General features: G+C 40.8%; 1 protein-coding gene across 3 annotated transcripts in view; it reads right to left on the minus strand.

Moving 5' to 3' along the window:
* Positions 1-14,367, minus strand: part of USP4 (ubiquitin specific peptidase 4) — a 49,793-nt gene that overhangs the window by 21,109 nt on the left and 14,317 nt on the right. For 2 of the 3 annotated variants that reach the window (XM_079155476.1, XM_079155474.1), the window contains exons 5-10: positions 12,577-12,722; positions 12,385-12,446; positions 5,728-5,868; positions 4,798-4,915; positions 2,214-2,387; positions 93-251 (exon numbers count right to left, since the gene is read on the minus strand). In XM_079155476.1, coding sequence (XP_079011602.1) covers positions 93-251; positions 2,214-2,387; positions 4,798-4,915; positions 5,728-5,868; positions 12,385-12,446; positions 12,577-12,722 — 800 coding nt within the window. The remainder of the gene's footprint in view (positions 1-92; positions 252-2,213; positions 2,388-4,797; positions 4,916-5,727; positions 5,869-12,384; positions 12,447-12,576; positions 12,723-14,367) is intronic. The other variant, XM_079155475.1, reaches the window with a different exon arrangement.

The raw sequence follows: 14,367 nt of genomic DNA on the forward strand, positions 1-14,367 counted from the left end.
GCACTAACACCCCAAGACCAGAAGACTGTCCCCACATTGTCAATAGGAGGCAACTTTGAAATATTATTAAGCAGACAGTTTCAACATCATACCGCATCTGGTCGCCCATTGGCATCCTTTGGCTCCAGGTAGGGTTTCTTCTTTACTCGGTTTAGGTCTTCATGCAATCCATCTAGAATAAAGGCTAACAGCTCCTGAGAGTCTTGTTGCTGGTAGCCAGAAAACTGAGGGGCAAAACGTCCCACTTGGGTCTAAAACAAAAGCAACTACATTAGAAGGCATAATATGTAAAGAACCAGTGAAGTCAGAGACAGTGATCATCAACAACAGCTTTAAGGAGTCAGCTGGGACATGAGGGAGATCACCACTTACTTGAGTAGCCCAATAAACTTCTAAAGAGCCTAACAGAGGTCAATGGTGCCCATCAGAGAGAAGGCTCAGATCAGAGAACCAAGACAACAAAAGGACCTGGAACCTGGGCCACTACCCTATAATGGGGGTGAGGATTTGGTACTCTGAGTAGCCACACCTAAGGACTAAGACAAATCCCTCACATCTTTTTTTTTTTTAGTTCAGCCTTAAACTCCAGAATAACTTTAGAAATGATACCTGCATCAGGTAGATGAATTCTCTTGCACATAATATTCCTCATGTGTCTATATAACTGACTACTCAATATTGCTCTCCACAAGCAATCCTTGGAGTATGGACCTCAATCAGCAGCAACAGCATTACCTGGGGTCTTAATAAAAAATGTACATTCTCAGGCCCCACCACAGACCCATTTAATCAGAAACTCCAGGTATGGGCCCATCAGTTTGTATTGTAAAAAACCTTTCCAGAGATTTTGATGCATACTAAAATCATTGTTCTACACCTGTAATGTCTGATACCATAGCCATTAATCACATATGGCTATTTAAATTTAAATGAATTAAAATTAAATGTAGGGACTTAAGTATAGCTCAATGGTAGAACATGTGTCCACCAGGTGCGCGACCCTGGGTTCAATCACCTGCACCAAAAGAAAAAAATAAATACATTTTAAATTTCAGTTTCTTGGTTATGCTAATGATCTCAAGATGCCCAGTGGCACTTGAACTAGTGCCTATTAACAGACAGTGCATATACAAAACTCCGAAATCTAGAACTTTGTGAGCACTCAGGAAATTTCAGAGGAAGTTTTATGCTATCCAAACACCCATAAATATCACCTGCCAATTATTTATTTATATTAGCTTAAGCCCAGTGTGTGACAAAATTCTAGTTTCTTTATGACTTATTATATGAATAGTAATTTACTTCTATTTCCCAGGGATTAATGTGACCAAGGGAACAAAGATAATTGATTTTCAATTTCAACCAGCTACTTGAGATTTTTTTCTTTCTTTCTTCTTTTCTTTTTCTTTCTCTCTTCTTTTCTTTTTCTTTTGTGGTGCTGGAGACCCAGGACCTAACAGATAAGCGCTTTACCAGTGACCTAAACCCCCAGCCTGAGATTTTCACTTTCTCATTGAACTAGGATGCTATTTTCTTTTCCCTTTTCTGAATCGAAAACATGCAAATCATTGTTTTACTATGTGCTTCCTGAAAACTCCTTGAACCCCACCAGTGCAGGTTAAGTAGGGTTCCTCAGATTTCAACTTATTGGAACAAGGCACTTTCCCTTAGCAGAGGGGGAAAAAAAAAAAAAAAAACATTTAGGGCAATGGAAAGTTCAAGCTGCTCCAAGGCCCAGTGCAGTTCACCATCTCCTCCCCAATTCTTCCTGGTTGAGGGACCTGAACGAGAACTGTTCTTCACATCACCTTCTGAGAATGTCAACACAATTCCTAACTTAGGGGTGGGATGGGGAAGCATAACTCAAACCACAGGGATGTAGGGTCCAGGCTCAGGGATTCTAGGAGTAGCCTTCACAAAATCCTGGAAGTTAAACTGAATTTTTATGGTCTGGCTTTGGACACTGAATTAAAACAGTGTCACCAGAAAAGAGTATTCTGAGCAATCAAGTGACTCCTGGGGCATCCCAGGCCAGATGTAGGCATTAAGGGCACATAAGTGTTTGCTGAATGACAACACAGAAGGGTTCAATGTTGTGGTGCTTTAGGTATTAGATCCCATCTTAATCCAAAATGAAAGTAAAGGGATGCCTCATTACAATACTAAACCACTCTTCTCAAAAGAGGTATACAGAAATACATAAGACGACTTACTTTGAACATTCGAGGTGCCACGTGAGCATCCCTTCCAGACCACATCTGCTTAATGAGCTCTGCATAAGCCTCTGCAATCTCCCCTTTCATGCCTAGAGGGTTGTCTCTGTTGATTTCAGCTTCATACTCATCTTTGAGAAAGTAGTCAGTCAGTGGAGCAGTGTTGCTCAGGCACTGAAACAGAATATGATTAGAGCTTACACCCCCTCAGGAGAACATACAGAGAAAAGATAAACTAGGTTCTAAAAGTCCACTGAGGGTCAGCCCCAAGAAAATGAAACACTTAGCATCTCTGAGGCTCACACCCATAAAGCACCTCAAAGAGACTAGTCAGGGATCATCTCATAGCAAACAACTTAGAAACATGGTCCTAGAGGAGCTCATAGGCAATATCTAAGACTTCATCTCTCAAACAAGTTACCTGGGGATAAATGCTCAATGTTTTATCCAATGGAAGATAATAATATTTAGGATAATAATTTTTCAATGGAAGTGACTGAGAAAATTCCAGTTTTTCATGAAAGACAAAATATAATTAAGAAAAAGGCAAAATGCCTTACTAAAGCCTAAATATTATAAGGGGAAAAAATGAGGATAATTAGTATAAAAGCCATAAATAATACCATTCTACATATGTATATTAATTTTAACTTCAAATTTAAAATGGGCCCTGCAGGTAGGTGTGGTGGTTAACACCCCAGTGACTAAGGAGGCTGAGGCACGAGTATTACAAGTTCAAGGATAGCCTCAGCAACTTAGTGAGGCCCTAAACAACTTAGCAAGATCCTGTCTCAAATAAAAAAAAAAAAAAAAAATTTTTTTTAAAAGGGCTAGAGATATAGATAAGTGGTAAGGTGCCCATGGGTTCAATCTTCAGTACCAAAAAACAAAAACTGAAACAAAGAAACTAATAAAATGTTGAACTAGAAGTGTTTCAGATCTCAGTTTTTTACTTTTTGGAATACTAATCATGCCTAGTCCAAAAATTTTAAATCCATAATGCTCCGAAATCTAAACTTTTGTGAGCACTCAGGAAATTTCAGAGCCAGATGTGTGGTGTGTGTTTATCAGCCCAGCTATTCAGGATGTTGATGAAGGAGGATCCCTTGCCACAGAGAGTTTGAGGCCAACCTGGGTAACAAAGTGAGACTCTCATGAATAAATAAATAAATTCCCCCAAAATTTTGGAGCATTTTGGACTGCTCAATTTGTACTTACATATACAGTTATGAAATTTCTCATTATTATCCTAACTCAACAGCTACATAAAGTAGAAGGTACAAAGAGCTGAAAAAACTTATCAGTGAAAGGTCAAATCTCTGCCAGGCTTGGTGGTGCATTCCTATAATCCCAGCTACTTGGCAAATTGAGTCAGGAGGAACTCAAGTTTGAGGACAGTGCAAGCACGTTAGCTAGACCCTAGCTCAAAAAATATAAATGGGCTGGACACACAGCTCAGTGGTAGAGCGCCATTGGGTTCAGTCTACAGTACCATGAAGGGGCGGGGGGAGTAAAACTCAAGTGTCTTTTCTTCAATACTAGTCTATTTCATCTTTACCACCATGGTGAAAAGTTATTTCTAAACCCAAGGGTTACCTAATCTTTTAAAAAATCTTCAAAAAAGCCAAAAATGAAATGTTCCCTTATCGACAGAGGTTTGACTTTTGCACTTGGTTTCTGGGAAATAATTATATTTGCCCCAGAAGACTATGCCTGATAGGAATGTCTGTGTGGTCTTGGATCATACTGGACACACTAACATATGATTTCTGGGTGCAGGGAACTTTCTACACCTGTATAATCCTATATTAAGAGCTACCACTGCAGAAAGACCAACAAATGATTTAAGGTGGATACTGTGGGTTGCATGAAATCATTCCACTAGGCAATCAATCTATCATATCTATATAAAGACGTCCCTAAAACTTATGGATGTTGAAGCTCAGTGAGCTTCCACAGTTGGTAGCACTCTGCATTATCATTATATATTAGTGCCAGTAAAGTAATGAGTCCTGAGTCCATAGGGAGAGGACAGAAGCTCCACCTGGACTCTGCTTGATTTACTTCTTCCCTTGGCTGATTTTATTATGCACACTTTCCCTGTAACAAAGCATTATCATGAATTTAACAGCTTCACATGAATCCTGTAAATACTTCTAGCAAATTATCAAAACTAAGGGTAGTCTTGGGAATCCCCAAATTTGCAGTTGGTTTCAGAATTGAGAGCAGTCTTGGGGACAATGCTCTTCTAACTTTGTAGTTGGACCCTAACTCACAGCAGCCCATGTTTGTCACAGTATTATCATACTGTATATGCCCAATGAATACTTGAGGAATAAGTGAGGGTTCAAAGGGAAGATTTTAGGATTTTCTCCAGTAAGTGGCATGAGTATGGTAAGCATGAGGCCACTAACATTGTGGAGGCCATTCTGAACCAACCAGTGAAAACTGTCCTGGAAGAATGCTGAAGACCAAAAGTAAACAGGTTGAGGACACTGAGAAAAGATCTGCTTAGCACCTAGCAGATCACTCCCACCCAAGCCTCAGGACACACTGATGTTCAGATAGCAGCTCTCCCCTCTACCTGCAAAGCAGAGTTCATGAAGCAGGTATTCCCCAGGTTTCCGAGTCCGCAGAGCCCAGGCTGTATATGAGACGATGGGGGCTCTTGACAATTATATGAAGCAGAGAAGCCAGATGCACTGAAAAACACAACCCACATCAGCAATAAAAGTGTTGCACACATGACCTCAGGATGCCTTTGGGGGCTCCACTGGGGCCTCTAGAACTTGTGCCTGGTATTAACCCCATGATACAAGTTCTCTCTACCCACCTCTTCAGACCTCCAGATCTGTAACTGCCCATGACTTGACATGTTAGCAGGTTATAAGCATATCCTTAAGGAGAGAAATACTATTTGAATTTTCCTCTTTTAGGCTTTGGCCTAAAATGCTAATTTTATATCCTTTGAGAAGACTGACTGTCAGATTACTTCAGGGAAAAACATTTTGGTTACCAAAATCAAGAGCATGCACCTGCCACAGCTCACCAGGCCACACCCAACCTTGACTAGGCCTGAACCCATGCACACTCCCTCCTCACTGGTCTCTTCCACCTTGTCTAAGCTATTTGGAAGGTGGTCCTGAAAGACTTGGAGAAAGGATCCCAAAGGGTAAATAGATAGTGCTCTTCCACAACTGAAATTCATCCCCTTATTGCTATTCAGGCATATGGCCAGCCCATCCTTTCAAAAATAAATGCACTGTCCACCCATAATCACCAGTGACTTAGGCTATGGGGAAAACAGCGGGTCACTGGACAATAAGCAATATAAGTCAGAAGAAGCAGGAGGCGCACTTGACTGTGGGTATGAAATGTAGTGAGACCACATGTAACCCCTTCCTAGGGGGAGCTCCGATCCCATGATGCTTAGCATAACAACAGATAAGAACTCAAGATAGTTTGCAAATGGACTCAGAAGGAAGGGAAGCAAAGTGAAAGGGCCTGCTCTTACCCCCTGCTGACACCGGAACTGTGCATCCCAGAGGTGTTAGTGCTATCACCATTTGCAATGGGAGAGGCAGACACAGAGGAATAGGGACTTGCTGATGATTTTGGAGAGGTAGTAAAATTTCTGCTAGGCACAGTGCTTGATCTGGGAGAGAGAAGCAGAAACAATGCTACTGATTTTTTGCAAAGTGCAAGCCCTATTTAATGCCTTAGGTCTTTTTTCAAGAAATAAATGTTCTCCATACTCAGTTAAACTGCAAAAGTCATATTTTTATAATTCTTCAAGATAAATTTTATTTAAGTCAAAGTTCAGAAACTGGTCTTCAGGTCTCATTAGCCCACATTATGTACTGAATCTTCCAGTATGATAAACCCCAAGGTTGAACTTAAGGGGATTCTGGTTTATAAAATATGAGTTTTTCTGAAATATTAAGTCTTGCCAGTGAAAGACACAGAAAAATGGCAATAAGACTTCTTTCAAAAACCTGACACAAGGACTAGGGTTGTAGCTCAATGGCAGAGAGCTTGCCTAGCACATGTGAGGCACTGGGTTCAATCCTCAGCACCACATAAAAAATAAATAATAAAGGTATTTTAAAATAAAGGTATTTTTAAAATAAAATTAATTAATTAAAATACTTGACATAAGTCAGTTCACACCTGTAATTCCAGTTATTCAGGAGGCTAGGACTGGAGGACTACAATTTTGAGGTCAGCCTCAGCAAATTAGTGAGATTCTATCTCATATATTAAATAAAAGCCAGTGGTAGTACACACTTATAATTCCAGAAACTTGGGAGGCTGAGGCAGAAGGATTCCAAGTTTGAGGCCAGTCTGGGAAACTTAGTGAGAACCCATCTCAAAATAAAAGAGTTTGAGGGCTGGGGTTGTAGCTCAGTGGTAGAGTGCTATGGGTGAGGCACTGGGTTCAATCCTCAGCACCACATATAAATAAATTAAGATTTAAAAAATATAATTACATTATTAAAAAAATAAAAAAGCTAGGGATGTAGCTCAGTGGTAGAGTGCCCCTGGATTCAATCTCTAAAATAGGGAAAATAAAAGAGATAAAAAGGACTGGGGTGGTTTAGTGATACAGTGCTTGCCTCGCATGCACAAGGTCCTGGGTTTAATACCCAGTAGAAAGAAGGAGGGAGGAAATAAATACTTGGTAAATGGTAATTATTATTGGGGGCGGGTACTGGGAATCTAACCTAGGGGCACTTTACCAGAGCTATACCCCCAATCCTTTTTTATTTTTCATTTTGAGAAGGGTTTTGCTAAACTGCCCAAGCCGGCCTCAAAATTGCAATCCTGCCTCAGCCTCTGGAAGCCATTTGAGGGAAATTGTCTTTGGTTTTTCACATTTGCCAAACGTCAGTGACCTCTATGTTTCAAATTCACATTTCAATATTTTTCACAGACTCTTATTTCAGATTTCTACTTTCAGATTAATTAATCTAAAGGTTTACTGCCCCAAATCTTAAACTGCTACCTAGACCACCAATCTTATACTAGACTGCATAAAACACAAGAAAACAAATCTTTTTGCTTTGTTTCAAATATGTACAACTGTGATTTTCCTTCTACAATACTGGTCATTTTTGCTACTATTATATCCATGGGAACAATTTTATTATGCTGCTCTCCTGCAAAGAAATATGTAAGCTGGGTGTGCATACCTGTAATCCCAGCAACTTGGGAATCTGAGGTAGAAGGATTGCCAAGTGCTAGGCTAGCCTCAGCAACTTAGTGAGACCCCATCTCAAAATTTAAATAAATAAATTTAAATTTTTTTCTTTTTCTTTTCTTTTTTAAGACAGTGGTCTCACTATGTTGCCCAGGCTGGTCTCAAACTCCTAGGCTCAAGCAATCTCCTGCCTCACCTTCCCAAGTAGCTGGGATTATAGGTATATACCACTGTACTCAGCTATCATAAAACTTTTTATTGGAGTATTACATAAAAAGGTATGTAAGTCATGAATGTACAAAAATCAAAGAAATTGTAACAAGTGAATACAGCTCTATAACCAGTACCCAGACCAAGAACAACCCCCACAAGCATCCTTCCCAGGCTCCTTGCAGACAAAGTTCTTCCCAAAGTTAACCACTATTCTGATTCCCCAGAGATTATTTTTGCCTGCTGTTAAGCTTAGTATCAATACAATCATATAGTATACCCTGCTTTATGTCCACTCCTTCAACATTATTTATGAAACTTTTTCATACTGTTGTGCACTAATGTATAGAATTCCACTGTGTGTGTACGCAGCAACTTATGTGGCTGTTGGAGGACTCTGTATTAGCTCCAAAGTTTGTGACTATGACAAACAACCTTGAACATGTCCTTAACAACCTTAAACATGTCATGAACAACCTTGAACATGTCCTTAAGTGAATATGGGATGTGTTTTTGTTGGTTGTACGCCTAGGAGTAGTAAAGTCAAGTTGTAGAATATGTATAAAGTTCTAAAAAAAAAAATTTTTTTTTTTTTGGTATTGGGGATTGAATCCAGAAGTGCTCTACCACTGAGTTACGTCCCTAGCCCCTTTTATTTTGAGACAGTGTCTTGCTAAGTTGCCCAGGCTGGCTTTGAACTTGTGATCCTGATTACAGGCATATACCACTGTGCCTAGCTTTGTTTATGTTTTTTGCTGGGGTTGTCCTTTTCTTATTCTGAAATTCTAGATAAAAGTAATTTGTAAGATAGACGTATTGCTAATACCTTCTTTCACTCTGTGGCTTTCCTTTTTACTCTTTAATGAACATAAGTTCCTTTTTTTCTTTTTGGTAGTAGGGATCAAACCCAGGGGCACTTAACCACTGAGTCACATCCCCATTCCTTTTTATTTTATCTATTTATTTATTTTGGTGGTGCTGGGGATTGAACCCAGGGCCTTGTGTATGTGAGGCATGCACTCTACCAACTGAGCTATATCCCCAGCCCCCTTTTTGTATTTTTATCTAGAGACAGGGTCTCACTGAATTGCTTAGGGCCTTGCTAAGATTCTAAGGCTGATCTTCCTACCTCAGCCTCCCTAGTTGCTGGGATTACAGGTATGCGCCTGAATTACGTTGATCATATAGACTGAAACCAGGGCCTTCTTGTACATGCTCTGTCACTAAGTTACATCCTCAGTCAGAAGTTCTTTTGTTTTTTTTTTTTTTTTGGCAGTTCAGGGACTGAACCCAGGGATGTATTACCATTGAGATACATTCCCCACACTCTATTTTTTATTTTGAGACAGCCTCCTGAGTCACTACAATTACAGACACATGTGCTACTGCACCCCATGCTCAGTAGTTCTTCTAACACTTTCATTCCCTTGTCCCTGTCATCTTCTCTCTGCTTCCGAGATCCCTATTATATGGACACTGACATATCCACATAAAAAACAGTGATAGCTATTGATATATAGGTTGTTTTTTGCTCACAATGAGGCTTGAACCCAGGGCTTAGCACATACTAGGCAAGCGCTCTATCACTGAGCTACATCTCTAACCCTTTTTATTTTGAGACCGTCTCACTAGGTTGCCCATGCTGGCTTCAAACTTGTAATTCTCCTGCCTCAGCCTCTAGAGTAGCTGGGATTAGAGGTGTGTACCATCATGCCTTTCTATCCCTCCATAATGCCTTCTAGAACTATTTAACCTGACTTTGCAACTTACCCATATCAATCGTGACCTACATCCATTCTGCTACTCAACCCATCCCCTGGATTCTTTATTTCCAAGTGTATGTATTTATTTCTGTTTCATGCACCCATTCCCTGCTTTTATTTTTTTTTTTTTTTTAAGAATATTCGCTATGCTTCCTCTTAACAACCATGTCAGGAACATGAATTCTACTCCAAATACTATAGACTGTCAATTGTCGTTTCCCTTTTACGCTATTTCTGTTAACCTCTGCTTCTGGCTCCCTGTGACCTGTACACCATGTGAGATTGCACTGATCCTCACCATACCCCTCCAACAGGCTTCTACCTAGCCTAGAGGTAAAAATAGAACCAAGCTCTCACAAGACACTGAGGTCTACTACCTCCTTACATCCTGGGCTTCAACTTCTGCCTTCCTATCATTCCCCCAACTCCAGCTACAACAAAGTCCTGCTGGTCTTCAACCAGGTCTGCTTCAGCCTCAGGACATCTGCAGCTGCTGTCACTTCTGATTAATGATGTTATCTGTTCCCATTAAGTACCACAATCCAGGTTGACTCCCTTACTTCCTACAGGGCTATGTTCAAATCAATCTATGGGGCCTCCCCACCATCCTGGTTAAATCTGTCCTATCCCAAAACTTATGGCTGACTAATTCTCTGCCCAGATTTTTATTGACATGTTCATAACTCACTGGAAACACGTTTTTCTTATTTATCTTTTATTCTGCTCCTTGAGGATAAAGACTTGGTCTGTTCTTTACTGCTATATCCTTAGTATTTCAAGAGTATCTAGCACCATGACAGGGAGCAGAGAGAATGTGCCTCAGGAATTCCACTCCGCACTCACTGCCTATTGGCCACACCTTACCAGGATCCTAAACTTCAGGAGTCTCAATGAGACACTGCTCTTTTCCAAAAACTGTCTGGTTTTTAAAAGGAATCTCTTAGGTTTCAGGGTATGAGAGGGATAGCGAAAAACAAGACTGAGAAGAGAAAAAGGTGCAGCTAGAAGTGCCCCCCCCCCCCCCCCCGCCAGTACATCCAGCCTTCTTTTGCTCTGAGTTACCAATTCTACCTCACAGGCTGGTTTTCTTTCAATTGTTTCTTTCAAATTCAGTTTTGTTTCAATTCCTTGACATTTTCAGTTTCAAAAAGGGATGGACAGCCTGTCTGTGTATTAGTTTCCTGTTGCTGCTGTCACAAATTGCCATAAACTCAGTAGCTTCAAACAACACAGATTTATTATCTTGCAGTTCTGGAAGCCAAAAGTCCAAAATGGTTCTCTCTGAACTAAAATCAAGTTTTCATGCCAGGCTGCATGACTTTGTGGAGGCTTTAGGCACTCCTCAAGTCTGCCCATATACCTTGGTTCATGGTCAGTCAAATTCTCACATTTCACTACCCTGACTGTGCTTCTGGCCTCATACTCTTCCTCTGACTCTCCAGCCTCCCTTTCACTCTAGGACCCTTACAATTATATTGGGTTCACCTAGATGATCTCCCCAAGTCAATATCATTATCTTTTTCTTTTTGTGGTACCAGGAACTGAATCCAGAGGCATTTTAACACTCAACCATGATCTCTAGCACTTTTTCTTCCAGTATTTTTTTTTCAGATGATGATAGACCTTTACTGTTTATTTATTAATTTATTTATATGTGGTGCTGAGACTCCAACCCAGTGCGTCACACATGCTAGGCAAGCACTCTATCACTGAGCCACAACCCCAGCCCCAGATCTCCAGCACTTTTTATTTTTTTATTTTGAGACAGGGTTGTGCTAAGTTGGCCTCGAACTTCTGATTATCCTGCTTCGGCCTCCTGCGTTGCTGGGATTACAGGCATGCACCACCAGGCCTGGTCATTATCTTAATGACATGTGCAAAGTCCCTTTGCAACCTAACATATTTGTAAATTCTGGGGATTAGGATGTGGACATCTTTGGGGAAATGGGGCATTATTCTCCCTACCTCGGCAATTTTTGCCAACTTATCAGGAAACAGTAACTGGGTTTCCTAGAACTAGAGTCCATCATGGCTGGACTTCAAGAGATCTGTAAAATCCTTGAAAATGTCTGCAATCTGTAAAAACCCCAAATGTTCTGAATCTTTGTGCATTTCTCAAGATGGCTTGTGGTTTTCATGCCATTCAAATGAGCTATGAACTTATCACTATGTAACAAAGTCCAAGTCCTAACAAAAGGAAGAGAGCAGAGCCCAACCCTGTCCCTATAACTATTGGAGCACAGACATAATTTCCTCATCTTATACCAAAAGGCAAGTTCATCGCGTTTCTCTTCTAAGGACATGAACAATTCCACAAGTCTCATGAATATCTAAAATAACTGTGCCCGGAGTCCAGTTTGTTTAATTTATGTGGTACTGGGGTTGAAACCCAAGGGCACCCTCCCACCAAGCTATATCCCCAATCCTTTATTATTTTGAGGTTTGTGATCCTCCTGCCTTAGCCTCCTCATAGGCATGTGCCACCACGCCTGGATAGAGTTCCAGTTTACTAGCTGAACAATACCCCCTGTAAGCTCCAAGGTCAATAATGAAGAACAGGATACTAAGCAGAGTCGTGTGGGATCAAATTATCACCTGTAAATCATGTAAGATCCCAGGCATAATCCCTATTCTTTCCCCTCAAAGTCTCTAACCATAGGAGGAAAAAATAAAGGAGCTTGACAAAATCAAAGCCATCTCTTGGCAGAGCAGCCAGTGTCAGATCCTGGCCCTTTCTCTTTCTCCTTCTTTCATTCTCAATAAGCAAAGGCTTATGGCCTTGCTGAGACACACTGACAGGTTTCTCCTACATGAATGCCCAGAATGCTGCCTACCAGGAGCTTAGAGCTTCAGCCAAAACTAGGCAATCTGGATATGAAACTAAATGATTTTTCCATCTGATTCAGAATCATTTTTCTTAGTATAAGTAATTGCCTTAGAAAAGAATGTCTCTATTACACCTGTGAGCCCAGCCACATGGGAGAAAATATTCACTTACTTCGACTGCAGGGTCTGCCTGGGCCATGTGCCATCTTCATTTTGGGGCTCAATTACTAGCACCTGAGTGAAAGGGGAAACCAAATGAGGAGAGTGTAATTCACCCCAATTCTGACATGCTTATAGCCAGAAGCTTTCTGGCCAAATACCCTGAACAGAGCTGCCTGTTTGAGCATAGCCTGGGCCCTCCTACCTGACCCTGGTAGAGCCCAGCATCTTGGATAGTGTTGTCTAGTTTGCTCAACTGCTCGTAGGTGTTGCTCATGTATTTGTTCCAGAGCCGTGTTTCACGCTCCGCAGGGATGTTGAACAGCTTCCGCATCTCCTTCTCGATGGTTGCTAGGGTGTAGAAACATTACTCAGAGCTTTCTACTGATACAAGGCTAAAGACAGCCAAGGCAAACAAATGCTCATCCTCTTTCCTTTTCAGATACTCCCATGTACTTTCAAAAGTTCTGACAGACATCAGCCCTCTGGTGACTCCTGAGGAACTCCTCTTGCACTCATACCTAGAAACTTTCCATAGATTTCTCTGATAATTTATTAGAAATAATTTCTTATTTCTAATACAGACAAAAGAGAAAGTGGGAAACAGGCCAAGCACAGTGGCACATGCCTATGATCCCAACAGCTCAGGAGGCTGAGGCATGAGGATCAATAGTTCAAAGCCTCAGCAACGGCAAGCAACTCAGTGAGACCCTGTCTCTAAATAAAATACAAAGTAGGTGTGAGGATGTGGCTTAGTGGTTGAGTGCCCCTGAGTTCAATCTCCAGTATCAAAAAAATAAATAAAATAAATTGAATTAAAAAATAAAAGAAAGTGAGAAAGAGTTGGGCATGGTGGCACATGTCTGTAATGCCAACATGCAGGAGGTTGAGGCAGGAGGATCACAAGTTCAAACCCAGACCAGGCAACTGCACTAGACCCTGTCTCAAAATAAAAAGGGCTGGGGATATAGCTCATGGTAAAGTGCCCCTGGGTTCAATCTCTGGTATTGCAAAAATAAAAGGTAAAAAAGCAGTGCTGTGGTAGTGTGGCTGAGTGATAGAGCACTTGCTTAGCATGCATGAGACACTGGGATCATTCCCCAGAACCAAGGGGGAAAAAAAAGTGAAGCCAGGCACAGTAAGCACACCTACAAACCCAGCTACATGGGAAGCAGAAAGCAGAGGACTGCAAGTTAGGGACCAGTCTTGGCAAATGAGCAAGACACTGTCTCAAAATATTTCAAAATAAAAAGGTTCAGAGATATGATTCAGTTGTACCAAAAAAAAAAAAAAAAAAAAAAGTAATAACAACTTTTTAAAAAATTTTATATGTGTATTAGTTATAGGTAGACACAATACCTTTATTTTACTTTTATGTGGTGCTGAGGATCAAACCCAGGGCCTCAAGCCTGCTAGGCAAGTGCTCTACCACTGAGCCACAACTCCAGTCCCAATATCATTTTTTTAAAAATTAAAAAATTAACAAGACTTCTCTTTGGAGTTAAAACAAATATGGTTCCAAAGCTAGCTCTGCCACTTTCTTGCTGAGACTGCTATGATGGATGGAGGTGTGTATGTGTGTACATATATAATGCACATAAACACATATTTTTTGGTGCTACGGATTAAATCTAGAGCCTTGAACACATTACTACCACTCAGCTACACCTCCAGCCCCTTGCTGAGATTTTTTTTAATAAGTTATGTTTAACTTCTCTGACTTTGTATTTCTTCATCTTTATTCCCATATGACAAATGAGCTCAGTATTCTATAAAACATGAGTCCCAGGCTTGGCTTTACAAGAATCTCCGAGAGCCAGGCATGTCAGCCCACATCTATAATCCAGCAGTTTGGGAGGCTGAGGCAGGAGGATGATGAGGTCAAAGCCAGTCTCAACAATTTAGCAAGGCCCTAAGCAACTTAGTGAGAACCTGTATCTAAATAAAATATAAAAAATGGCTGGGGATGTGGCTCAGTGGTTAAGTGCCCCTGGAT

This window comes from Sciurus vulgaris (genome assembly GCF_902686455.1).
Source record: "Sciurus vulgaris genome assembly, chromosome: 10".
NCBI classification, from domain to species: domain Eukaryota; kingdom Metazoa; phylum Chordata; class Mammalia; order Rodentia; family Sciuridae; genus Sciurus; species Sciurus vulgaris.